This window comes from Rhipicephalus sanguineus, chromosome 8 (genome assembly GCF_013339695.2).
Source record: "Rhipicephalus sanguineus isolate Rsan-2018 chromosome 8, BIME_Rsan_1.4, whole genome shotgun sequence".
Taxonomy (NCBI): domain Eukaryota; kingdom Metazoa; phylum Arthropoda; class Arachnida; order Ixodida; family Ixodidae; genus Rhipicephalus; species Rhipicephalus sanguineus.
Genome location: NC_051183.1, coordinates 11,803,441 through 11,830,430, shown reverse-complemented (window position 1 = coordinate 11,830,430; position 26,990 = coordinate 11,803,441). Strand labels below are relative to the sequence as shown.

At 44.9% G+C, this 26,990-nt stretch overlaps 1 protein-coding gene across 1 annotated transcript in view; it reads right to left on the bottom strand.

Moving 5' to 3' along the window:
- Positions 1–23,847, bottom strand: part of LOC119401378 (C-1-tetrahydrofolate synthase, cytoplasmic) — a 47,862-nt gene extending 24,015 nt beyond the window's left edge. The window contains exons 1-8 of the mRNA XM_037668117.2: positions 23,586–23,847; positions 21,299–21,383; positions 19,233–19,346; positions 17,867–18,003; positions 16,194–16,294; positions 15,731–15,867; positions 7,895–8,006; positions 5,722–5,898 (exon numbers count right to left, since the gene is read on the bottom strand). Of these exons, the coding sequence (XP_037524045.1) occupies positions 5,722–5,898; positions 7,895–8,006; positions 15,731–15,867; positions 16,194–16,294; positions 17,867–18,003; positions 19,233–19,346; positions 21,299–21,383; positions 23,586–23,641 (919 nt within the window). The 5' untranslated portion in view covers positions 23,642–23,847. The remainder of the gene's footprint in view (positions 1–5,721; positions 5,899–7,894; positions 8,007–15,730; positions 15,868–16,193; positions 16,295–17,866; positions 18,004–19,232; positions 19,347–21,298; positions 21,384–23,585) is intronic.
- Positions 23,848–26,990: the final 3,143 nt, after the last annotated feature.

The window sequence follows — 26,990 nt, the reverse complement described above, 5'->3', positions numbered from 1 at the left end:
GATGCGCCGTCCAGCCTTTTTAACGGAGGTCAGTGGCCCGAACCAGCCCGAGCCCCCGAGACGCGAGCGGTATTGTGGCGGCGTTCTTTGCGCTTCATCTGTGCAAGTTATGCCGATTGCGCCCTCGCCGATCACTTGGCTTTCACCGTATTACTGAGCACGAAAAGTGCAACATTTGTACGGACGCGAGACTAGCGGTGTGCCGCATAAACATCCAATTAGACGCGGGAGGATAAATGAGCCGAATGAGCGCTGGAACGCACTAGAAAATTAGTTTCGTTGTAAAGGGTGCCGTCTGCACGATGCGCAAAGCGCGAGAACACGAACGCGTGTGAAACAGAGGAAGATTAGTCTCGAATCTCGCTGCAATTCGCAGTAAAAATTAAAAAAGAAAATGCACACATTCTGTTTGTGTGCTTTATTATTGCTCTGAAGTTTTATTCACCTATTCAAGCAACAAATTACACAAACTACACGTCGTGTCAAATAATTATCGCAGTGTCACGTGTTACTGTTGGCGACGTCAGAGCACAGTCGTCTACGTAGAGGAGCGACGTCACAGCACTACCATCTACGTAGGGCCATTCTCTCATGTACGTCATGCCCTCATTCTCTGGGCGCGCGGCCGCGAGAGGAAGGGCAAGAAGCGTTCAGCTTGAAATTTGACTCATTTACGCGGCGCGTAGCGTTGCAGATTTTGGCAGACGTGATCGTGAACGCCCAGTGCGTGCATTGCGCTCGTCAGCTCAAAATTGTCAAACCTGGTGAGGGGCCCTTTAATGCCAGCGTCGTTAATTGCGACCAATTTCAGGGCCACTTCAAACGCCCGCCTAAAAACGTAAGAAACTATATATAGCGCACTACAACGTGCACTCAAGCTTCGGTGACGCTGAACGCGCAGTTTTCAAGTCGGGGGACCCGCGCGCGGTGAAGAACGAAACGATGTTGGTGCTTTGAGCGTATCCCTCTCAGAAAAAAAAAAAAAAGACATTCCTGGCGTAAGCAGCCAAAACCACCTTGAGAGCAACCCGACAACACAGCGAGAGGGGTGAGAAACAATAGCCCTCGCTGGGTGCCAGTCGTGGTGTCGTGTGCGCCCCGTGAATGTTCTGCGACGTCGACAATACTCGCTGTTTTATTATTATTTTTTTTTTGCGTTGAACGTCACAAGGGGCCCCTGTCTACATACTAGTGGCGATGTCGCGAGGTGCTGAAAACTCAGATGAGCATTCACGCTTACTTTAAAACCGAATCTTAAAGGCAACGTTCGTTAGTTATAATGGTGAGAATTGCGCACGTATGCAGGACTATCAAACAACACAAGCATCTCGAGTTTCCAAATTTGCTGTCTGGGAAGAGTTAAGGATCAGTAACAAGTAATATGCATATACATTTGTACAAGAAAAAGAAAAAAAAAACGACGAAATTGATAAGTGTATCAGCCAGGCCTCTATCTCGTTATCAGACAGGGAATTTGCCTTCCTGCACAGCACGTGTCGTTAAGATTTTCTGACACCGCTTTTTGCTGAGCATATAAATGTATGTAGATTTCATAGCGGATCACGGCGTGTTAATACGACCACGTGTTTAGTTACCACCAGGTGTGCTTGCGACGATGATGTATACTTGAGCGCCTTTCTTGCATCCAATAAACCAGGTGGGAGTTTGCGCTCGTACGTGATGTTTCAGTCTCTTCTTCGTTCTTGTCTAATCTTGCGCATTGAATGTTAAATCAGTACCAAGTCGCCCAACGTTACGTCAGTTCTTTAGCCTCATATCTTTACTTAGTCAGACCTTTCCCATATCATTGTTTAATGGCCAGGGTTATGGACATGCCCAGGCCCGTAGCCAGGTGGGGGGGGGGGGGGGTGACCGGGTTCCTAGCCCCCCCCCCCCCCCCAGAAATTTTGGTGAAGTAGGCGTTTTTACAAAAAATAAATAATGAAAATAGGCGTTTTTATCAAATAGTCAAGGTTTTCAGCAAGTGCCCCCCCCCCCCCCCCCCCGGGCCGTACCCAGGAATTTTTTCCAGTGTGTGTTTGTGTGCAGAACGGCTAACTTTGGCAACTGGCAGTCGCTATGAAGGCGTGCAAATATTTTAATATCACCCGAAAAGTTAGAGCATGAGAAAATTTCGGGGGGTGTCAGAACCCCCTAAACTCCCCCTTAGTTACGTCCCTGCCCCCCCCCCCCCGGAAAAAAATTGCTGGCTACGCCCGGCCTGGTCATGGCAATAACGGTGGCCTATGGTTCCTGATGTTGCACTCCCTAGCGCTCATCCTGTTGCCTGTCTTTTTCGTTCCTTGCTTATGTCTCGTTCCTTCACGCTCGCACTCAGTTGCGCTAAAGTTATACAAGAATACGATGCACACCAACTTGTCAATTCCAAAAACTGTTTACTTTCCCCGCGAAAACGCGGGGACCAAAGGTAGGACGTTGTGAGCAGTATATCATTGGTTCATTTTAATGTTTGCATCCATTGCGTTTGTTTTCATTTTTTTTTTCGGACTCGTCCAGTGAGGACGGGGGGAGGGGCGAACTCCCCCCCCCCCCCCCCTGCCCACGCCTATGCACACACGTGCGAATGACAACGGAAGAAACAAACACGAGCACTCTTGCAACACGAGCCTACATGGGACGCTTGGCTTTCTCACGACGAGCGAAAACAACCCGGCGGAAACCGGCTTCACTTAACTTTTCCCGCTCGCATTCCACTAGGGCGCGCGAAGAAACGTGAGAAAGAATGTAGCAACATACAACGCAGGCATCACTCAAAAGAATCGGAAACATGCGGTTGCAAATAAATTACCATGGTTATGGTCGGTGTCCGAGGGAGCGATTGCCCAAGAGACGGGTCGAAGGACGGCGTTTTCGCTTCTAGTGGACGAGATAGGAGTGGACCGTTTGTGCCCTTGGAACGGGCTCCACTGCTTGGATGGTCGCGGGGCTATCGCTGGCGGCGACGGCCGGATTTCGTCTGCTACAGGGCCGGCGCTTCCGAGTAGCGCGGCGAGATAAATACAAAAACGAAAGACGGCGGCGCCCTAGCTTGTTAGGCCTAATAACCGTTGAAGTGGGGAGCGGGCGTGGCGCGCGCAAAGCTGGGAGCGGGATCGCCGAAACACGCGCGCTAAAGAAACACCTGTTGAGTGGTGAATAAGAAAACGCACGACGATACGAAGTAACGATTTTCGTTAACTTCGCTGACGTAATGCTGAAATGAGGACAACAAGTTGCGTGTAAGCCTCCGTGCGCGCTTCCTTTCATCTCACGTTGCTGCGAGTGTACAATGAGCAGACGACGCGGACGACTGGACAGCCGAACCGAAATATTTAATGCGTAAGCATATTCCAGCTAACGCTACTTCCCTCGGAAAATCGTGCTTCCGTAACGTCCCGTATACAATGGGATCTTACGTAGGTATTGTGTATATATATATATATATATATATATATATGGCAATGCGCCTTTCCACTATGGATGAGGTACCGTGTATACTAGCCACAAAACCACTGTGCTGGCCAATCGCATTTGCTCAAATGCAGCACAACAAATACATACTGGTTAAAGCGACACTAACGAGAACGATTTTCTTGAGGTTTGTAAATTACTCCTTCACGATGCCAAAAACGACACGTTTGCTGCGCTTGGTAAGCGAGAAAACGACCAAAAAATAAATGCAGGTGGCGTAGCCAGGGGGGGGGGGGTGTTCACCCCCCCCGCGAAAATTTTCAATTTTGCTTCCGCATATATACACGCACATACAAACGCACGCACGAACAGACATGAAGTATGGTTGAACCCCCCCCTCCCTGAAAAAAATTTCTGGCTACGTCCCTGGACGCCACGTTGAAGTTCCCGCACCAGTCGCAGTGACGCCATAGATTTCTATGGCGTCTCCTAGGGCCTAGCTATGTAGTTCCTAATCGGTCAAAATGCAGCACACTGTCCTCTGAGGGGAGGGAGCCAGGAGCTTAACATACCTAGTTTCAGGAAATTTCATTTAGCCAGTGTCAAAAATACGAGACCACCGATATTCGTGACGTCACCATCGAAGATTTCGGCAGGAAATCTAAATGGGAGACTTTTGACATCGATCTTACAACCCATCAATAAACCAATGGTGGTAACGACACTAGCGTTTCAAATTATAATTTATCAGTCTAATTTACTGTTTCATTTTGGCATCCTTTCAATGTTTGCTAGTGCTAGCGCTATATGACAGTTAACGACAACAAACAAACGATGACCGGTGTATATAGGCTAGTATCGACTGTATATTACGGCTATAGTGTCAGCTCTTCACGTGAACAAGGTGTTCATTATTTGAAAACGTAACAGGGCAGTGAAAAAAAAAAAACGCAAAGAAAGGTAGTACACAGGCCTACTACTGAGTACACAGGGTGACCTTTCTAACTTCATTTCTGCAAACATTACTGAAGCTCATTACACACAAGTAGGCAAGTTGCTGTGCAAACTGCAAACTTGTGCATGAAAAAAGTGAGACAATACAACTCATCTCATTTGGCAGTATCATTCTCTGTCACCTCAAAACAACAATACTAGTGTACCTTTTGATGTTGTGTTGAGCAACACACTCGTACCTCGTTATAACATAGTCGCATCTGACACGAGAATAACTTCGTTATATCCAAAAGTTTGCTATAAACGTATATTTGTAACACTATATCCATGACAAGACTATTCATTTCGTTATAAGCGATAATTCGTTATATCCATGTTGGTTATATTGAGGTATGAGTGTAAAACATTTATGCAGTCTAGGAAAACGCCTACCTCTCTTCAAACCTTGGCAGCTGCCTTGAAGTTGGAAAAGGGGGTCACCTGAAATTGCAATCCTTGCAAAAGTCTAGTAAAAGTACAGGGATCACTGCTACTTAGTAGTACAACTTTTATTGATCTATATCGAAGGCACTTAAAAAAAAATATTTGTTCAAAGCTCGTGCTAAACTTGAACAGCAGCCTCGAAATGCGTTGTGCAGTCTTCATTGAAAGGCATGTGGGTGTTTATTGCTGCAGAATGAAACAAAAGGCACGTCATTAACAGGCACAGCACAGACTGAGGAAATGCAATACACGAAACGATATTTGTGTAAAATGGCAGCTTTGTTTACTGTCATCCACTTTACTATCATAGTGATTTTATCCATTTTATGTTCCAAAGTGTGCAAATTATTGAAGATAGTCCATTAGTGAAGTTTGCTGGCAGGCTAGTAGATGATACATAGTTCACAGGTAAAACAGCACAAACTTATCAAACTTGTAACAAGAAGACAAAGAAGACTGCACAGAGAGTGCAGACTCCAACTAAGTTTATTTTATGGACAGCTAGCACATTTATTGGAAGAGCCCATCAATGTCAGACAACACTAAGTGGCGAGTACCTCGAACTTCAAAGAGGGTTTGCTCAATAATCTGCAGCTTTAACGACTCTGTTATGCAGGCTGAGAAATTTTGAGCATTAATGTAATACATGAAGGAAAGATACTCTGTGTATGTATCCCAAGCAAAATGCTCTAAACTGCACAGCCACAGGTCTATATTACTAAGGCACTGATAGAATATGCCCCACTGCTAACCACTTCACCAACAGCTTCATGACATGAGATCCAAACAAGACAAAAATTCAAGGGAAAATGGAGGCTTGGCTCCAGCTTTCTCATCACTTCAGGACATGAGGTAACTTCAGGTAACTGAGGCTTACCTTAAGGGAGGCCTTAAGGCAGCGCTTGGCTGAGTCAACAGTGTTGCTGATAAGCATGGCCACCGTCATGGGACCCACACCCTCTGGCACGGGTGTGATGTAAGACGCCACCTTCTTCACCTCGTCAAAGTCCACGTCACCAACAAGCCGGGTGCCTGAGCTTCGGGTTGCATCTGCAAGTATAGATGATATTATATGAATGAATAGATGAATGAGCGTTCCCATTATAACCGGGCGGTGACAAGAGTGCCACCAGGCTCGACAAATAAAAAAAACGTTTTCCTTGTATCTTTAATGTTGGCCTAATGCCTCTACTTCGATTAAATCTATCTTACTAAAGAAAACAGAAACGTTAATTCACAGCCCAGTTCTCTGCCCTTTACAGCAGAATGTCCTTATTTTTCCCACTACACTCAAACCCCATTATAACAAAGTCACATCTGCTACAAAAATAACTTCGTTATATCCGAAAATTCGTTATAAAAGGTTATTTGTATACTATATCTATGACAAGACTATTCTTCATTTACTTCGTTATAACCGATAATTCGTTATATCCATGTTCGTTATATCGAGGTTTCGGTGTATTTATTTTTGTCCTTTTTCTTAATTTTCCGCCACCAATACTCTAACCGTTTCTTAAGCAGTATTCACACGGGGGACAAATCTTCGGGGGAAGGTGGAGCCTAGCGACGTCAGCTCGTGAGGAGAATTCCCCACAAATGTCCCCCCCTCACACGGACGATGCGAACAGAGGGGGAGACCAGTGTTACCAGACTACTCTGGTAGCTTGTACTGCCCGTTTTACCAACTGCTGACGATGAGCTGCAGACGACCAGCTGCAGGCTGGACACCCACTGCCGCTCTCTGCAAGAGAAAGTGCAACAATGTGGCCAAACAAGAGCCCGAAACTCCGCTATATCCCCCACCACTGGCGGATCATTTGTCCTTTTGAGGGAAAAGGTCCCCGTGTCCTCCAAGAAGGTGCGGGGGGGGGTCACGCCCACTCACTAATCCGTGACGTCGCGGTCACATGATCCGCAATCCCCCCCCCCGTCCCCTACGGATTTCTCCCACGTGCGATACCCCTTTAATTATTTCGATCGCGGGTCCTTTCCACTGCTGTCCCTAAAACCCAAGGCTTCATGTAGGCTCGTGCCCAAACATACACCTGGGTGGATATCGCCCCATTCAATCAGAACATGCTCCATCGTTTCCTTATCTTCCCCAGATCATGTGCATTGTTCTTTGTTGAATCTCGCTTTATAACTACGCGTTCTAAGGCAGCCTGACTTCGATTCAAACAGTAAAGCGCTTCCCCTTGAATTATCGTAAAATGCTTCCCTCCTTATTACGTTTTTGCCCTTTTGGTAGTTACTCACAGCCGATTTTTTCTCCATAGCTGGCCGCCCACTAAATCCTCTCCGCCTCTCAGACTTTTCGCTTAACGCTCTTCGTTGCCATATTGCTTACCTACCAGCCGTATATTTACTAGTGAGCCTCCTAGTTCTTTTTCTCCACTGTGTGTCCACGCTCTTCCTATACAAATAACGGAACACCTTCTCTGCCCATCTACTCTCTTTCATATTCCTTAGCCTCTCTTCGAATCTCATTTTGCTCTGAGCTTCCCTCGCTTCAAAGCCTGTTCATCCCATATCACCCTTTACAGCTTCATTTGTTGTCTTCCCGTGAGCACCCAACGCAAGGCGTCCCATAGTCCTTTGATTTACATCCGTTCCAGATTGCACATCTGACCTCATGCACACCACTGAGTTCCCAAATGTAAGCCCCGGAACCATTACACCTTTCCACAGACCTCGAAGCACTTCGTACCTGCTGTATTCCCACAACGCTCTGTGCTTTATTATTGCAGAATTCCTCTTTCCTCTTGTTGCCGAGGCTTTTTCCTGTACCTCCATGTATCTATCACTCCCATTTACCCATACTCCGAGGTACATGTATTCGCTTACGACACTCGCTAGTGTCGAGTGTCGTGTCTTTCTTGTCCCCATCAAATGTGTGCTACTTCACCATATGGTATAATGATCAGTCACCAACTAGCCCAACTCTCAACCCTATTCATCTTAGTATGTCGCTGTTCTTCACCTTGTCTCTGTAATCTCAGCCTTTCTTTATGTTTAGAAAAATGCATCTTCGAGCAATGCGTACCTGGAATGGCATTGATGCCACAGTCAATCACCACAGCGCCAGGCTTGACCCAGTCAGCCTTGACCATCCGCGGGCGACCGATGGCCACCACCAAGATGTCAGCTTCACGGCACTACAAGAAATAATGCGTCTGAGCTAAGGAAAGAAATCACCATTTGCAAGTGACAAAAAGTAGCAAAAATGTAACTGTTCACACGATCTGTACCGCTGTTATAAGTTTGTGGCAATTTCTAGCTATGCATAAAACCTCCACTTGAAGGGGTTATCACGTACAGTGCTCAGAAAATGAAACAATTTAGGGCTAACTAATGCACATACTTTTGCTTCCACAGCCTTCAGTTTGTGTCGTAATGGAGTAATTTCAACTTGAACATTTAGATCAGGTCTAACATAACCCTAAGCAGCCAGATTCCCAACGCCATCACATGGTCATCTCGAGCAAATTGCGCATACCAGTCGGTATAGTAAGTTTTGATGTCACGTTTCAATCCGAGAACATTGTACATGGAGCTAGAGAACATACCACTAAGTGAAGTTAAAGCGGGTAATTAGTCTGACAGGACACTCAGGTTTCATCAAGACCTTTGTCCTCCTGTACTCGGCATTGTTTCATTTTCGCATGGTCACAGCAGAATCGGTGCAATGAACAGGGCAAGGACCTAAAGCACCATGCTCCTCTGCAACATAAAATCAGGTCAGCGTTTTGTTTACTGACTGGCCCTTTATGCTGTTGTGTGTGGTCTTCTACTTGGCTGTGACAAAGAGCAGCAGCACTCCCAAGCGCACCAGCACCACATTGTAATCTTGCTTATGTTTAGGTTTCATAACTTGTGTCGCCTGCAATGCTGCTACATGTGTAACATGGCTTCCTACCACGCACGTGCGACCTAATCCTGGGTGAAACAGCTCTGGCACTAAATGACAACCAGACCACAGGTTGATGGTTCATGTTCCTTGTTTTGAGGCAAAACATTACGATATTGCTAGCGTACTACATTAGTGATCTCAAGTAAAGTTTCATACTTTTTTTGCCACTGTATTGTAAAGTTCCTTTTCAAGCGATGTAAAAAGGGACATCCAATTTGTTCCAAGACACATTAGTGGCTAAGCAAGTATGCCACTAATAAATGTTCTCAATGAGCGTTTTTAAAATGTTCAATGCGAAAGCCAATATAAGAAAAAGGCCCACATCACAAGTAATCCTTGCTTGAAAGCAAATTCAGGAATCCTTGTCATACTCTGCACAAATGTACAAATACGTAAATATTACTGAATATTAACATCAAGTATACTTGTTCATGATATTTTTAAATAAGTATTTCATTATTCTCTTGCAAGAGTAACATCCGTTGGCATCATTCCATATTACTGACTACGAATAGCCGATCTGGTTTTCTTTTTGCTGCTAAATATCTTTGGAACATGGCATAGCGTGTGCAGCACACATGAAACCCGCGAGCTGGCCGACAGTATGGCTTGAAGATCTGTTTCAAAGAAAAGGCTATCAGATTATGCTAATTCTTTTTTTTTACCTCTTGAGAAAGTATAGCTGCTTTTAAAAAAAGATAATTACTGAATGCACAAATTAGAAAACAGGGTACCACACTAGAAGACACAGAGAAAGATGGCAACAATATTAAAGTCGCTCCTTTCCCTGTTCGCAGACTTGTGCATTTAGTAGTCTGCCATTAGGATGAACCAACTCGCCCCTCAAGACATTCTATGTAAGACCACTTTTAGAAAGCTTCAGCTTGCTCAACACATTTATTTACAACATCACATCTCCTTTCACAAAGTACTTCAACCAGAACACTGGAAAGTTAACAAGAGTAGAACTACCAACGGCAACTAAATGCTGCGGTTTTCTTTACAGAGACTTAAATCAGATGCAAAAAGCATACGACGATTATGTATGGTGTTTTGTGGTGCAAGGGCCGGGTACAGCCAAAGAGCCCCAAGACAAATTATAATGTACATGCAATGCTGTGATCAATTAAATTTGGTGGGTGTAAAGTGGCTGTAGAGGGGCCTGAAATCCAGTGCACTAAAGGTGCGTAAAACAGATACAGTCGCCGACCGTTTATTCGGACGGCGAAAATTCGGACATGCTCGTTTATTCGGACACCTTCGCGGCACCGCCACTCGTCCCATTGAAGTAATGTAAACTCACGACCGAAAATTCGGACGCCCCACAGCCCGCCGTTCGATTTTTCGGACTCCGGCTGGCTGATAGAGCGCAACGTTGAACGCCATAACAAGCTGTCAGCAATGTTTACAATATTTTTACTAGGTTGCCAGCACTGAAATGTTGCACTGGCTATAACTGGAGATCGTGCCAGTGTCAAAAATCCACGCAGAAGTTACCAATCACGAAGGCTATGTTTGTTGGCTACACGTAACGGTTGCCTTTTGGCTTTAGCCAGTCACGTATCCATTGAACGGCTACCACGGCCAAACAGCAGGCCAAGCCAAGCCAAGCTAGGAATCTGCTCTGTGGGGCGTTTGAGGTGAATGACAGCGCGTACGACATGGCGTACGCGTACGACACGGCGTACGAGTACGACGCGGATCCTAATTCGGACAAAGGAGTACGACAACAGATTACAGAAGCGCTGCAACATCAACTAGACCAACGTCGTTTCCTTTTGGCGTGTGAGGGTTTGCGTTCTCAGATGTTTCTGTGGCTAGGCTTGGTCTGCATCCCGAGCTTTGTGTCCTGCTCGTGCGAGGCCTGATCTGCTGAAATTGCTCCGACGCTGCCCGTTTCATGTGCGCCGTCGAAACTAAAGTAACGCGGCAACTACAAGGCCCTGACGATGGCGAAAAAAGCGGCGATTATTCACCAGGTGGAAGTTGCTTGGGAGTTTTCGCCGAGTTGGGCGATGAGATCATCCGTCAGCTACTCGAACCAGCGCATGTGGACAGTGACTGCCTGACGACGCACCTCCCACACCACAGCCATCAAATGCGGATTTAGCGTAGGCCGTTGCAGTACTATTGCCGACCATCAGGGGTGGCCAAACATTGGCTGAAATACAGGCCGACTTGCTCGCGCGTAAGCGTACATGTGTACAGACGCGCACTAACAAGTTTTTTCCGGCCGCTGGGCCAATAAAAGTGCTTTTTTCTGGTGAATCCTTTTTTTCAGACTCCCGATTATTCGGACTTTTCAGCGGTTCCCGCCGAGTCCGAATAAACGGTCGGCGACTGTACATAAACAATAAGGTTATGAGAATGATGAGGTGTGCAATGAATATAAAACATGTGCTCAAAAGTATGTACATATATACACTAAGTCACGGATCGTTACAAAGCACCTGTGCCTCAGAGGCACCCTTGCTAGCAAGGCTTTGGAGAGAAGTGCATTGAAGTAATACTCCCGTAGCAGCAACCACCTGAAGAGGATGCTCTACCAGTCTCGACTATTAATGACTTGCAATGATTTGGATTCCTTTAAAAAGTTTATAACTAGTGTGTGGTCAAATATTGCTTGATTGACTAAAAACATTGAAAGATGAAATGGAATGCGCTCTCGATAAGCTTTAAAAAAGTGCTTTTTTCTTTCATTTTTCAATTGTGGACATATTAGCAAAACGTGGAACACAGTGAGTGCCTCCCCACACCTACTACATGTCGGTGGTTCACCTAAAGAGATTATTGCAGGTGCTTTACGTATTTCCTATTCTCCATCTAAAGAATAGGACTTCATTTCGTCTTGATTTGGTAATGGGTGGCCAGTACACCATGTTCGGCTTGATAAGATGGAGCTTGTTACTAGTTTCATTATCCCCAAAACGCTGCTAGTACATTAGCAGTCTCTTAGGTATATAAGGCTATAAAAGAAACAGGTATAGAGGAGTTGGCATTTTTTCTTATGATGGTTGCGGCAAGCTGGTCTGCCAGCACGTTACCCTCAATTCCTCTGTGCCCTGGCACCCAGCATATTATGACGTGTTTCAGTGCATAAGTAGTGCAGAGAAGTGGGTAAAGTGATGGGATTTTGGTGCATTTTAATAAATTTTAACGCATTTACAACACTCAAAGAGTTAGTGTATATAACAGCTTTTGGTTTCTTTGATCCTTTCATGTGTTTAAAGGGACACTAAAGGCAAATAACTTATGTCATAGTGAAAGCTCAATGTATGACAACTTCTAAAACAGCAATATTATCGACAGCAGTGCCCTACTTACCGAGAAATTGAGCTAAATGTATCACACGATGAGCGCCAGGGGTGGGACATTTTCGAAGTGATCCCGATGACGTACGAGAGTCTGCCTACAACAAATCACTAGTATCAAACTAGCTGCAATAAAAAAAGAACCTTCTGTGCATCAAGAGGCGTAATAAAATACTGCTTGTTTGTTTCTGTTTGATTCATGGAAAAAAGAACCTCTTTGGTGTTGCCATGGGGAACGGCGCGCGTGGTTCAAAGGTTCCGTTTTCGCCGAACTGCGCTTCGCCCGGCGCCCTGCTTCGCTCACATGGTCGCGTCTCAGTGGTAGTTTCGGGATTGCGTACTGCCGCGTGTTTTGCGCACTTGTGAAAGTCGCTCTGACAGAAAGTTCGACAAAATGCCGCATGCATGCAATATTGCCGGATGCCCGAATGGTGCACAACGCCAGTGCTGCAGCAAGGAAACCGATGTGTATTTTCACTGGGTGCCGTGGTATGAACCCTTACGCTCGAAGTGGCTTAGTGTCATGCCACTGTCAAGTTCTCCATCCACATCCATTGCGGCGACTGCGGCAAGCTTCGATGGCTTCGATGGTCGTTGTTGCTGCTGTGGGTCCCGCTACTTTCGCTCTGCTGCTACTAGTGTCGGCGGCCGCGCAGTAAAGGCGGGCAATGTTGGGCACGGCAGCAGTGACGTATGAAAGTCGGATTTCAGGCAGGTGATTTGAAGTGCGCTAACGTGATGCGGACCACTAAAACGTGATTTTATTTCAAAATAAGCACTTCCTTGGCATAAAAGTAGCACTACGAGGTTTCTGGACCGCTATTTCAACAATCAACGTCGACTTAATATTTGCCTTTAGTGTCCCTTTAACTCTTTCCGGCATGGTGGTCACCCACAGTAACCACCTTTTCTTCATTTTTTTTCCTCTTGAAGCACACGAGCCCCTCGCGTCAGATTTGATGCAGCACGTTTCTAAAGCTTTCGACATAGTGACAGAGACGATGCCACTTCGTTTTGGCTTTATTGTTACGGGTTACCTCTGTTTTCATCCAGCTGCCGTCGTCTTGAAGGCGCGCTAAACAATGGACCTGAGATATTTTTACAGAAATGAAAGTATGAAGGTTCTTATTAAGTTGATAGCTTAGGACACCACATTGTATAAGTAGCTAATACCAAATCAGTTCCAGCCTTGAAGAAGACAAGTCCACTTGTCGAAACGTCGGCTCGAGCACCCACGCCCTGTTTACGGATTTTTGCATAGCTAATACCAAGGAATCCAGAAATGAAGAGCTGTACTCAGTCAGCACAGAGCGCTGTGTCTCTGAAGTTGGTGGTCACCTAGAGTGACCACCATGCATGAAGGGTCTTAGAAGGCGGGTAATATATTACTTTTTATTGGTGCTTGGAGGAGAAGTTTTGCGAAATACTTTAATGAGACTTCAAGATCGAGATGGATGTGTGGTATATACAATGTCCCCGTGGTCCTGCAGGGAAAAAAGCACTGCTTTGCAGCTTTCCACCGAAACTGACTGGTAGACCCTTACTGCATGGTGGTCACCTGAGGTGACCACCTCATATCTTTTGAACTAAAGGTGCCAATTTTTTTTTGCTTGTGAGAAAATCATTTTTTAAGAAAGAATTCACCGTTTTTTGCATGAAACTCTGTGTCCTGCCAAAAATGCAGTTGTGTGCATGAAAGAGTTAACAGCAGACAGTATTGCGTATACCTCTGCTGTAAATATGCTTGTCTGGGGGCGCAGAATGTCAGCATCCAAAAACGATGGGCCAACCGCTGCATAGGAGACACCAGCATGAGTCTGATGCATTAGTGTAGAACTCTGGACAAGCACATTTGTATAGTAGCTTGAGGAAATACATCCCAATGTGTGCAAGAGGGACATGCTTCGTAATATCTACGAATGATGGATCACAATCTATAAGCTGCCACTGCCACGGCGGGGGCTGTTTAACAGGGGCCATTAGGGAATGCTCAGAGAGTAGAACACTGGTTTCCTCAGTGAGGCCCCTCACAGGAAGTGAGTGGGGCTGTCTCACTGCAGGGTGGTTGTGAAAGAGGGCAGAACTGGACAGATCATTTACAGTTGAGTATGAGGTGTGTTCATTGTTCGCATTCACCTTGAAAAAGTACACGAAGGCTGTGAAGTCGTCTGCAAATGCAGAGACCACTTGTTTGACCCTACATGAAGGCCTTCTAGGGCTTGTTCTAGAGGCACCTGTAGCAAGACGAATACCCAGATGGTGGACAGGGTCCAGCATTTTCAATGCACTTGGTGTGGCAGACTGGTAAACTATGGCCCCATAATCTAGGCGTGTGCGTATGAGGCTTTTGTACAAGTTCACCAGAAAAAAGCATACAACTTTAATAGTATATCTGTTCTGCTATTTAAGGATCTACGCCATATACAGTAGAACCCCGCTGATACGTTTTTGAAGGGACCGTAGGAAATAAACGTAAGAGACGGGAAACGTAACAGCCGAAAAACAGGAAAAACGGCAAAATATTTAGTGGTACAGAATTTTATTTCAATTCTTACGAGCAGCACGAAAATTGGCGCGCTCAGCCGCGATCTAGTCGATGGATAGAAACGCGGAGCTTAGGACGGCCTCATCCACAGAAATGTAATCAACGTATGTGATTTTTTTAACACCAACAGCTGTAGGCATGAAAGAACTAAGCACGCGCAATCACGACCGGCGCGGCGAGTCCGACCGCGAACCGCACGCACGACCATGCGAGCTCCAACCAGCTCGAACTCCTCCCGCTCTCCGACAAATAACGATGATGATGAGTCTACGCCAATGCGATGGCAGAAGTGAATGCCAATCTCGAAGGCTTTGCTTTCGCAAGCAATTACGTCATACACGCCATGTTTGTGCAATACAAATCTCAAAGGCTATGCTTTAGTCAATAGTAAATGCCAATCTCGAAGGCCTTGCTTTCGCGAGCAGTTACGTCACAGACGCCATCTTTGCAATTTGAATCTCGAAGGCCATGCTTTTGTTTGCATCAATTGAAAGATTCTGTTGCTTGCGCCTCTCATGCGGCTAATATTACGGTCAAACGAGGCCAAGCTGCGTGAAAATGCACCATGGCGGCTCTCTCTGGTAGTCACTCGGTCGGCTCCGAGCGCACTTCGCGACGTATCATACGGGAACGGGCCGACAGTTACGACGTAACAGCGGGGTTCCCAATACATTGTATCCTATCAGAGCTGTGCCGGGACCGGCGGAAAACGACGTAACAGCCGGGAAAACGCAACAGTGAGGAACGTAACAGCGGGGTTCTACTGTATTTGTAAGATTATAAATACTCGTGTGAGATGTTCATGTTCGTTTCACGAACCTTCTTTGTTACGCTTGTACAACATGCTTTTTTGTTATTGTTTGTTGTTTGAACCAGAACTGCTTGTGCGTACAATATTACAATGCATTAGTCTGTTTAATTTGCCCGCTGTGAATCCACCCAGTGTGTGAGGTGGCCAGATTCACCTCAAGCTGCTAACTGCAGCTTTTATTTGCTGGTCATCCTCACAACCCACTTGCAAATAAATTCAATTCAATTCAGTTTAGACACTGCCCGGGAGATGCTCTGACCAGCTGCGCCTGAGCTGAGTGAATCTGTCGCGAGTCCTCTTACCACTGATGGCAGGTCTTTGGTCTTTGAGTGGCAAGTGGTCACTGTGGCGTGGTTCCACAGCAGCAGCGACGACATTGGCGAACCCACAATCTTGCTCCGGCCAAGCACCACGGCTCGAGCACCCACGATGGGCACACCTGTTTATAGAAACGAGGAATGACTGTGACATGTTGCAAACACAGCCTTGAACTGACTGCAGCAAAAAGACAAAAAAGTTAAAAACAGAAATAGAAGCTCCATATGATGAACAGTGTGGATGCCCCTCACCAGATCTGGTCATTGTAAAAGAGCAAGTGCAGTGTGCTTTGAAAAAATTATTTAGCTAAAATGCGCTCTAGCCAGGGCCTTGCAACCACCAGTTCATAAGCAAGATTTGTAATGGGTGAGGAGCTTTTTTAAATGTTTAACATTTAACAAATGCCTCATGCAAGTAAACCAGGAAAGAGTACAAATCTTACTTTACCTGAACGCTTAATCAATTCAAGGCAGCCCCTGGGTGTGCAGGGGACGAAAAAGCCTTCCAACTCTCCGTGGGCCAGGCGGCCAGCATTTTGGTCGTGGATCCTACAAAACAATAAATTGCGAGTTGTTACCTGTCAAAACTATGGTCCGACTACAAAGCTGTGACAGTGGACTCGAGATTACATTTTTTTTTTTTTTTTGAAAGTCTGCCCTTAGGCATAATATTTATTCAGAAATACACATATAAATTTGCTTCGTGTATAAGTCCAGTAACGAGCGGTGGTGAGGTCCACTAATCCAGCGGTCAAGGTCGGGTGGTCGGCCAGGCCTGTTGCACGTAGGTGACGACGACGGCTTAATTGTAGACCCGTGCATGTCCACAATAGGTGTGTGACAGTTACGTCGCTGATTGGAGCGTCGCAAAATGGGCACGATGTACCATACGGGCCGCGGTACTTTTGCGCCCAAAGGGTGGTCACGGATGGGGTAAGTGCAACCCCAACACGAAGCCTCCGCAACGTAACCTCCTCTCGGCGTGTTAAACCACCAGGGAGGTCTGACCCACACGGAGGTATAAGAGCTCGTGTGGTACGTCGGAGGCTTTCTTTTTCCCGTAGCATCTGTCCTTGAGCATCCTCAGGAAAATGCGGTAGTGGGTGCGGTGTGACTTGTGGGTGGGTTGCCAAATCAGCTTTGACAAGGTCCGGCAAAGCGGCCCGAGGCACCCACTGAACCCACTGAACACTGAACACTGTTCTAATTACGTGGCTTTAGTATGCATTAAAAACTCGAGGTCATCAAGAATTTTGATTGATTGACCTGACTGGCATATTTAACTGTACGCATACGAAAATATGCGTACAGTTAAATATGCCAGTCAGGTCAATCAATCAAAATTCTTGATGACCTCGAGTTTTTAATGCATACTAAAGCCACGTAATTAGAACAAGTCATCAATCATTAATCTTTCATTATTACTAATTACAGATTAGTTTTGCTTTCTAAAATCACAGATTTTGAGTAACAAATGAATTTATCAAACTTTAGCAAAATATTTTTATGACTAAGCTGAAATTTTTTACGAAAGAAATATGCAGATTCTGAACACTATAAGGAAACTTATTCTGGGGGAAAGTTAAACCTCAGTACTCCAATAAGATTAACTGTGGGAGTAAGTCTTGTGGAAGCCTGCTAAAGTGTAGGAACATTCATGAAAAGAAAAAAATAAATGTCATTCACCCATTTCTACCTTGAAGCTACAAAGTGAATCAATACAGATTGCTCAGAAAGAGCATGTTAGCTGACCAAGCTTGTCACACAGGGGCATAGCCAGGAATTTTTTTCGTGAAGAGGAGAGGGGGGGGGGGGTATGTACGTTCGTGTGTGCATCTGCATGAGTGCGTGTATATATACACACGTAAAATTGAAAAATTGAGTCAGTTGCCAGACCAAAATGAATGTTTTTTAGTCTTTTTTAAGAATTCATACAAATTTTCTTCGAAGCTTCATGCTACAAATGGATAGATGAATTCTTCCAGATTTACTACAGTTACCCTCTTGCCAAAAAACGTTCCCTTTACGAAAAAAAAAAAAAGTTCATTAAGTGAGAAATCTTGCTTTATACTCCGTGTGAAGAACTGAAAGAGCACGGAAGGGGAAATCGATGGAACATACCCGTCCACGTCTTTTTCGGGTGAGACGGCATTTGTGATCCGGTTGGAGTTGATGTTGGTCTCGCAATCTAGTGGCAGCTGGACGATGATGCCATGGATGGTGGGGTCCTTGTTCAGCGTCTCCACTTCCTTCACCAGCTGCACAACCCGAAAGACAACAGCTTCACAATGCACACGATCGTACGTTCCAAAGTGCCCAGCAAGCTAGCTAGAAGGCTGCGTGCGGTTATACTCAGTTTCATACATCAGGGGCAATGCTATGGAAGCTAGCGAGACTTCTTGCAGTAGATACATTTGCACCAAGAAATAGTTCAACGACCTTACCACTCGTAATGTAATTTTTTTCTCTTTTTAGACTGGGTAATAGATGAAGATGTTTTGTGCCTTAGAAATAAACAAACCCCCCTATTTTATACAATTGTCAATAGGTTGTCCTGGATTGCTTAGAGTCTCTTCATTTTCGTATCGTGGCCTCAGTGATTAGTTTCGGTTGTGCGCAGCCGGAGCCAATCATGGAGGCCACGTTTACGACGACAAAATCCATGCGCGAGACGCGCGAACTTGCAGATTTTGCTGAGCGAACTTCTTGCATAGCTTCCACAGAATTGCGCCCGACATATGAAATGCAGTGTAGTGGGCCAAGGTCATGGGCACATTACCAGCAAAAAGTAACAGTGCTACAGATAGCGAAAAAAAAAAAGTAATCCTGTTACAGTTACAAGTTTCAACAGACAACCAAAAGACAATGTTGTGTCTATGAAAGAAAAAAACGAACCCATAAGTTCCCTCCTTCATTCAATCTTTAACTTGTTACAGCTACTGCGAATCAAGTAATGTCAGTTTTCCGTTACTGCAAGAACAGTAATTAAAATGTGATGAACACAAAGAATATATCAATTTCAATTTAGATTAACATGGCAGAGAGGTATTTAACCTTTCTCTAACAAACGTACATATCAGCATCATCTACCTATTTTTTTATACGCTTTGGCTTTCACTTATTAAATTTGCTATTAGACACAAGCCTATTAGTAGCAGTAACTGTAACAGAGTAATGTTGCCATTTTTGTGTGAAAAGTAAGTTTTACCGTTAAATGTTAGTCGGATGTAAAAGTAACAAAAAGTAAAAGTAACTTCAGTTCTCCAATAAGCTAACTGGTTAGAGATAAAATACTATTAGCAACTGGGAGGCACTCAAAACTGGGAGCCAAGTATAAAGCTTGCTACCAACATTTTGTGGTAACCTAAGCTTCACATTTCTTTGAGAGCTATCTCAAGCTTTTCATGAATGTCTGAATGTAGTAAAACCCGTCGAGATACCGAATCGAGGTACTGCATGCATGTGGCAGAAGAGCATTGCGTCTCACCTCCTCTTCGGTGATGGTGCGAGGGAACTTGATGTGCTGGGATTCAGCGCCAACCTCTTCAGCTGCCCGGCGCTTCATACGAATGTACACGTTCGAATCCTCTCGCCCTCCGACCTAGGTGCAATTTGCAAAAACAGTAATGAATACTTGTGATTGCTTAAATGCTACTAAGCTTTAAAGAACACGTTTCTTTCTAAATAGAATGGCATGAACACTAAAATTGTGCCGATGAATTACAAGATAACGGGAGATGATTAGTCAGCTATGATTACAAAGATGCATAGTTGAACATAATGTAAGAAAAATGCGCTGAAATCTACACTAAATTCACACTTGTGACCACGGTGGCTAGGAATTTAATGTGCAGGGTTGCGCTCAGAAACTGCGCAGTACTGCCTCTAAAACACTGCAGCCGGCCCAGGAAGGGACTCTTATCACAGCAACTCGCAGCAACCAAGACTTCACAAAGTGACTGGAGTTTTGTATAAAAGCTTTCAGAAACTATGTGCTGAAAGGCTCTGAACACATTCTAACCATGGAGAGTCTAATGCGTGTCCATTATATGGCTAGCTCCCTGGAAAATCTGCCTGTGTGTTACGGAAAGCCAACAAACTGGGCCTATCCTGGAGAAAACACAGGTGTGGCATTTTAGTGCATATACATTACATGGCTATCTCTATGGAAAATATGTTTCTGCCAGCCACAGAAAACCTCCGGTTTGCACATGTGCATCGATGCAGCAAAACCACGCGGGGATTCCTTAATGGCCCCTGAAACATCCTGTGGCAGTATAAGGCTAGATAGTGAAGCAATCTTAAAGGACCCCAAACCACCTCCGTTAACTTTTTACCATTTCAAGTAAACGCGTGCATCGAGTTCAGAATGCTGTCAAGATCTAGCAAACGCGGCTGCGCTACGAGCTGCAGACATCCCACAAATTCCAAGAAACAATCCCTTCCACTCACCGGGCCTTTCGGCAGAGTTCAGCACCTCAGTGTTCACCGTGACATCAACGTTTTCGTCTGCTCATCACCCACAATACCAGCTCGTCTGCTCACAGGTATGTGCGCTCGTCGCTCTTCCTCATCACACGGTGAGCGGGAGCACACAACCAGGAGGAGAGACAAGCAGACGAGCATAGCGAAGGAAAAAGTGAAACGAGCGAGGGCCTCTTTTGGATCATCAAACGCGTGCAATTCCGCTGTTACGGCACCGTTTTGAAAAATTCTCAACGTGGACGTGTAGACTCAGGCCACCCGAAATCAATTCACCCTTATTAGGGAGAAACCCATTCGAGAGGCAGTGGGAGGTCCGGCTTGCGAGCAATGATCGGGAGAGCCAAGTAGCTCTGCTCGATCAGGCCCAGCGAGCCGCACAGGGCAGTGGAGCCCTGGACTAGGGGACCCTACCCACCTTCGCCCTAATTCCCTTCAGTTCAATAAAGTTTGCACTACTACTCACGGCTACGTGTTCGTTGTAGACTCGTGCACAACTGCAACACCACAACTAAACTTCGACCTCTGAGTGGTCTAGGGGCCCTTTAATGCTGCTTACTAGGCTATAAAACAAACGAAAGCCTTCACACATCCTCAAGAACTATTCATTAGCGACAGAGAAAGGCAAAAAGGAACACAGATTGCCAACGCAAGCAACAAGCATGACTCACAAAAAAGAAGTGTGTAGAGATATGCAAGGAAGATGCAGTGAGTAGCATCAAGCAATGCTGTACAGCAACAAAAATATTTAATAAACGGCTGAACAATGATCGGTGAGAAAAATTGCACACAAACTCACACAGAAGTTGTGGCATAACGCTTAAGCTTGACATGTCCACAGAACAACAAAACATTACTATACTAGCTGGCAACCATCCTAAACCCCCACTGCACACACATACCAACCAACATTGCATACCTTTGTGAATATGTAGTAATTGCGCATTATATGTCACAACATCCGAGCCAGTCTGCATACACTTCTTTACACATGTCATTATCATGGCACCTGGACTTTTCTGCATTTTGCATCATGGCACCTGAAGCTTTCATTCATCATATCAGGCTCACCTGGACAATGGCGAGCATAGGCTTGAACTCCGGGTGCTTTGCTTTGATGGCCTTGACCTCTGCCGCCAAGTTTTCCCGGATTTCCCTAGGCAGGGAAACAATAGTTTTGTGAAGAAAGCAAGGAAAAGCAGTTAAGCAGTTGAGGTGCTTGCAGAATCGATTGCTTCGGATTGAAGAAATCTGCGGAAATAGTTAGAAAACACTTTCCGCATAACAAGGATGTGATGTGCATGGAAGGTCTAAGCTAGGCAAGTTACCCACCGTGGTGGTCTAGTGGTGGTGGTACTTGACTGTTGACCCGAAGGTCGCGGGATCAAAACCCGGCCATGGTGACCGCATTTCGATGGAGGCGAAATGATAGAGGCCCGTGTGCTTAGATTTTGGGGTGTATTGAAGAACACCAGATGGTCAAAATTTCAGGAGCCCTCCACTACGGCATCCCTCGTAATCATATTTGACAAGGCAGGAAATTCCAATAATCAGTTGAGAAGAGATCATGAAAGTTGAGCGCCTCATCATCTCACAAAATGCATTGATAGCACTCCTTCATCCCACATGACAACCAAAAATTTGTGCACCAACTGCTAAACTCAATGGCTTGAGTAGAGTGGTTAGGCAATGCTCTGTTACTATGATGACATCATCATCATCATCATCAGCCTGTCTACGCCCACTGCAGGGCAAAGGCCTCTCCCATGTTCCGCCAATCAACCCGGTCCTGTGCTTTCTGCTTCCACGTTATACCTACAAACTTCTTAATCTCATCTACCCACCTAATTTTCTGTCGCCCCCTCACGCGTTTGCCATCTCTTGGAATCCAGTCAGTTACCCTTAATGACCACCGGTTATCCTGCTGACGTGCTACGTGCCCGGCCCATATCCATTTCTTCTTTTGTTCCCTGACCCACTCTGCTCTCTTCCTTTCTCTTAAAGTTACACCTATCATTTTCCTTTCCATCGCTCGCTGCGTCGTCCTCAATTTATGTTGAACCCTCTTTGTAAGTCTCCAGGTTTCTGCTCCATAGGTGAGTACCGGTAAGATGCAGCTGTTATATACCTTCTCCTTGAGGGATAGTGGTAGATTACCATTCATGACTTGATAATGCTTGCCGAATGAGCCCCATCCCCATCCTTATTCTTCTAGTTATTTCACTCTCATGGTTCGGCTCCGCAGTTACTACCTGTCCTAAGTAGACGTACTCCTTTACAACTTCCAGTGTCTCGCCACCTATCGCAAAGCGCTGTTCTCTGCCAAGATTTTTCCACATTGCTTTAGTTTTATGCATATCAATTTTCAGACCTACTCTTCTACTTTCCGTATCCAGTTCAGTAATCATGAACTCCCACATGAATACACCAATGATGACATCATTTGCCAGCAAATATTGGGCTTGTTCTTTCAGTCATCACTGCCCTTGGCTGTTACCTATGCATGACTGCTGTTTTTTCATTTTGGTTTATGATGTTACACGTAACATACTTCACTCGTTTACTTAAGTCATTTGCTGTAAACTGTGCATCGCTGCACCAGTTATCGTCACAAACAGCCACACTTCGTTTCAATGGTCGGTGCGTTGACTTTTCCTACAATTCCCGTGCAAGAGTGTTCGTACACAGTCCGAAATTATCTATCCACGACCACGCGATGTAGCAATTGAGATATGAAGCCTTCACATTTTGCTGCCCAGAGTTATCTCACACACAAGCTATCAGCAGTCTAGGAGCTGCGGCGCTCAGGCGTCCACAGCAAGGTCAGAAGGGATGTCTTTACTGATAATGTGGCTTCACGATGAGAGTGCAGGAATTGAAGAACCTGACACAGATGCAAGTAAACGTTGAGTGCTGCCACACTGGTTATTGCAATAAATTTAATGATATGTTTGGTTAGCGCTGATATATTTAATAAAATGATGCCACCTTAAGAATCTATGAACGCAAGGCGTGTCCTAATTTCGTGAACAATTTCAAGCATGTTCCGAGAGTACGCGTGTTTCTCGGTGAAGACCGCTGTTCAAGTTTTCGTGACCACATTGATTCACGCACGAAACCTAAATTTCAAATGAAGTTTACGAAAGACAAGCTCTAGAAAACAACTCCCCTTCTGGTGCTACCTACAAGTTTCGGCGTTTAAAAATGATGTACCCCTACGAAAGTTCCAGCACCGTTGCGAGCAATGCATTCACGTCGCTAAAGTTCGGCGAATTGCCGCGCTGCACGTGAGGTTAGCAGAGCGTCGTTTTTGTTTTTGCCCCGCTTCGAGCGCGCGCCTTCTCGCGCGTGCACTTACTTGGCAATCTGCCTTCCGGACAGCACCGTCGCTTCACCTGCTGGATTCGTAGACATGCTTGCTGCTTGCGGTTCTGTCACCAACGGAAGCGATGATCGAACTGACGATGAACACGGCGTCGTGGTGTGGTATCCGTCGGCGGGGCAGACAAAACAGCGAACGGCGTCACACGTCTCCTATCTCAACTTTTCCTCGTGCCCTCTCGCGTAGCAGAGCACAGCTCGTTGGCTGTTTCCGCGATAAGGCACGTGATATCTCGGCGAGGGCGGCTCGTCTCTCCAAGAGGAGTGGAAAAGGGAGCCGGTCAGGGCGGCCTGCAGCTTGGGAACCGAAAGAAGAAGTGGCCCGTGCGCACGCCGGCCGCGTAAACCGGTCCCTCGCTTATAATGAGCGGCGTCATTTCGGAGCATTCCGTGGTGTCAACCGCTGCCAAGTTCGTCGTGAAGTTCCGCAACTTCAATGGGAACTGGATTGACAGGGAATTGCATGAGTAACATTCGCTACATTCGTACGCGACTGTATACGATAGATGTTGCTAGCGTTCGTTCGGAGAAGCTCGAAAGCGTGTTTCAGACAAACTTGTAGCGCTTGTAGACGTTATCTGACAAACTAGCGTAGTCCGTTGATATAAACGTTGGTGGATATCAAAACTACGGTCCTTAGAACATTCCGAAGACCGCAACAAAACCGCCCAAATTACCAGAACGATCATGGCGACCACCTGTTACGGACAGTTTCGTTTTCGATTTTGTGCGCCTGCATATCTCTGCACCAATCTGTATGGTTGCGCACGTTCTGCAACGACATTAGAAAAACAACGAGTAAATATTTTTGCGGCTAGAATAGCAAAGCGAAGCGTAAAAATGTTCTGCCATGGCTATATATACTAGAACACCGCACGGGCGCCTGTTTTCTCGGCCCGCGCACGCTTTTTATTATTATTATTATTATTATTATTATTATTATTATTATTATTATTATTATTATTATTATTATTATAGATGACCTCTGCAACGGGCGTTCAGATGGCGATTCCGGGGGGATTGATATGTTACTCTCACGACCTCCTCTTTATAGAGGAGGTCGTGGTTACTCTACCCACAGTGCTTGGGAACGGGCAAGAACACGATAAAGAACTCCAGGTGATCACATTTAATCGTAATCATATCGTGGTATTTGCGGCACGCATGTACCCTTGAATATAAATTACATGTTGCGTCTTCGGTACATGCAAAGTCGTTAGAAAAAAGGAAACACAGTAAAAACAGCGTTTTGAACCAAAGTGTGCAACTAACACGAAAACGCTGATGGAAGCAAACACATGGTCTTCTATTTAATGCTTTTTCTACACTTCACCATGGAAAAAATGAATGATTACACAAATTTTTAAAAAGAGGCTCTTTAATAAGCACATGAGATATAGGTCGTCGGGGGCGTACCAACTTGTTCGCGAGTGGGGGGGAGAGGGGGGCATACCTCATATATGGTACACACTCATATATATATATATATATATATATATATATATATATATATATATATATATATATATATATATATATATATATATATATATATATATATATATTCTCTGTATATGAAAAATGGTTTGTTTAGCAGTGTTTAACAGCATTATATAAAAAGTCAGTATTACGTAGCATACACTGGAAGAGCCGTACATATGCCTGTCATACATGTGGTGGTATTACAAGCAACAAGTTTTTGTACACTCACCACACAACTTTATGCATGCATTCATTTAGGTCGATGGCGGCTTTCCCAATATTATAGACTTTTATCATTCAATGAAATTTGGCAAATCTCTAAAAGCGGCTTACTAATAACTGGTTTTTCAATGCAGGTAGCAATGAGTGCACCTTTTCTTTTCCGTAATTAGTACTACAGTCATATTCAGGTCTGAGCATATTATATTCTGCCTTGTTTACTCCTATAGTCGAAATAATGTTTCTAGCGCGTTGTTAATATTATTGTTACTATTCTTATAATACTATTATTGTTAAGTTGTCAACCATAGCTTTTCTTTTGAAAAATTGGGCCAGTTATGCACGAGTGCATAGCTGCTCCCCCCTCTCCCGAACCCCCCTCCCCCGAAATTTTCCGTATTTGCATGTGTATATATACACGCACACATACAAACGCACGCACGAACATAAAAAAAGGATGGTAGAACCCCCCCCCCCCCCCCCGAAAAAAATTTCTGGCTATGCTTCTGTCCTCCTGCGTTACGAGCATGCACACAGCCTGCTCGTAACACGATGCAACAAATTGTTGCATCGTGTTGATCGTGGATACGATGAATCATTTTCGCGTCGACGCGAAAATGATTCATCGCATAATGAACACTTATGCACGACTGCGTAACAATTAAGAGAATAGACTGTTTTCAATAAGGAATGTTTTTAGCCATTGGTTCTTCGACATTAGTAAAAACATCACAAATATGTGACATCTCGCGGAGTTAAAGTGACGTGTGCGCTCTAGTGATGCAGAACTATCGGTAAATTGACTATCGATAGTTTTTTTTTTTTTTGAAACTATCGATAGTGTAAACAAACTATCGATAGTACTACTATCGACAAACTATCGATAGTGCAGTCGCTAGGACCATCGCTAATATTACTAGCGATGTTACTGCCACGCATGTTTATTGCTTTGTTTTGATGTATTCGGGTTTGACCCAAAAAGACTGTTCGCCGCGTTTGACGCAGACCGCGCCGCAATGTTTGAGAAGTTTCGCGATTGTTTGAGATCATTTTGTTAAGATTGCTGCAGTCTTGCTGCAGCGTTCTTCACCGTCACAAACACGTGACAATACTATCGACAGTGGTGTAAATAATGATGCTGTTGCTGGCCGGCCATATTGCCAAAATATTTGCGATACCCTACTATCAGCTTTAATTTATGAGCAATTTTTGGCGAGAGAAATAAATTACTTCCGCGGTGAATATGGCGAAATATGTCCGTCAACAAATTCATATCCAAAACCAACCAGTTACACCTTACAATCAACAAACTTAGTTCTTGTTTTTTTTTTTTTGAAATCATAAAATGCAATATAAATTTGAAGCCGCACAGTTCCATTATATGTAATGACTTCCTTTCCGCTACAGCTGAACAGTTTGACTTTATGATGATGTGTCCGCAAAGCACTCTGGTGAAGAACACAGACATGTCAACTTTCTTGCCCTTCAGCTTGCCCTTCCGGCTCCACTATGTACCACGCGCGCGCGGAACCAAGTTTATTCTGCAATGAATTCGCGCTGTTGATTTTATATTATCGACGGTACCATCGAATCGATATCTGAGTCACAGTGCACACTAAAGAGTCCATTACTATGCTGAACAATACCTAAACTTTTTTTTTGGAATAGGCGGACAGTGTGT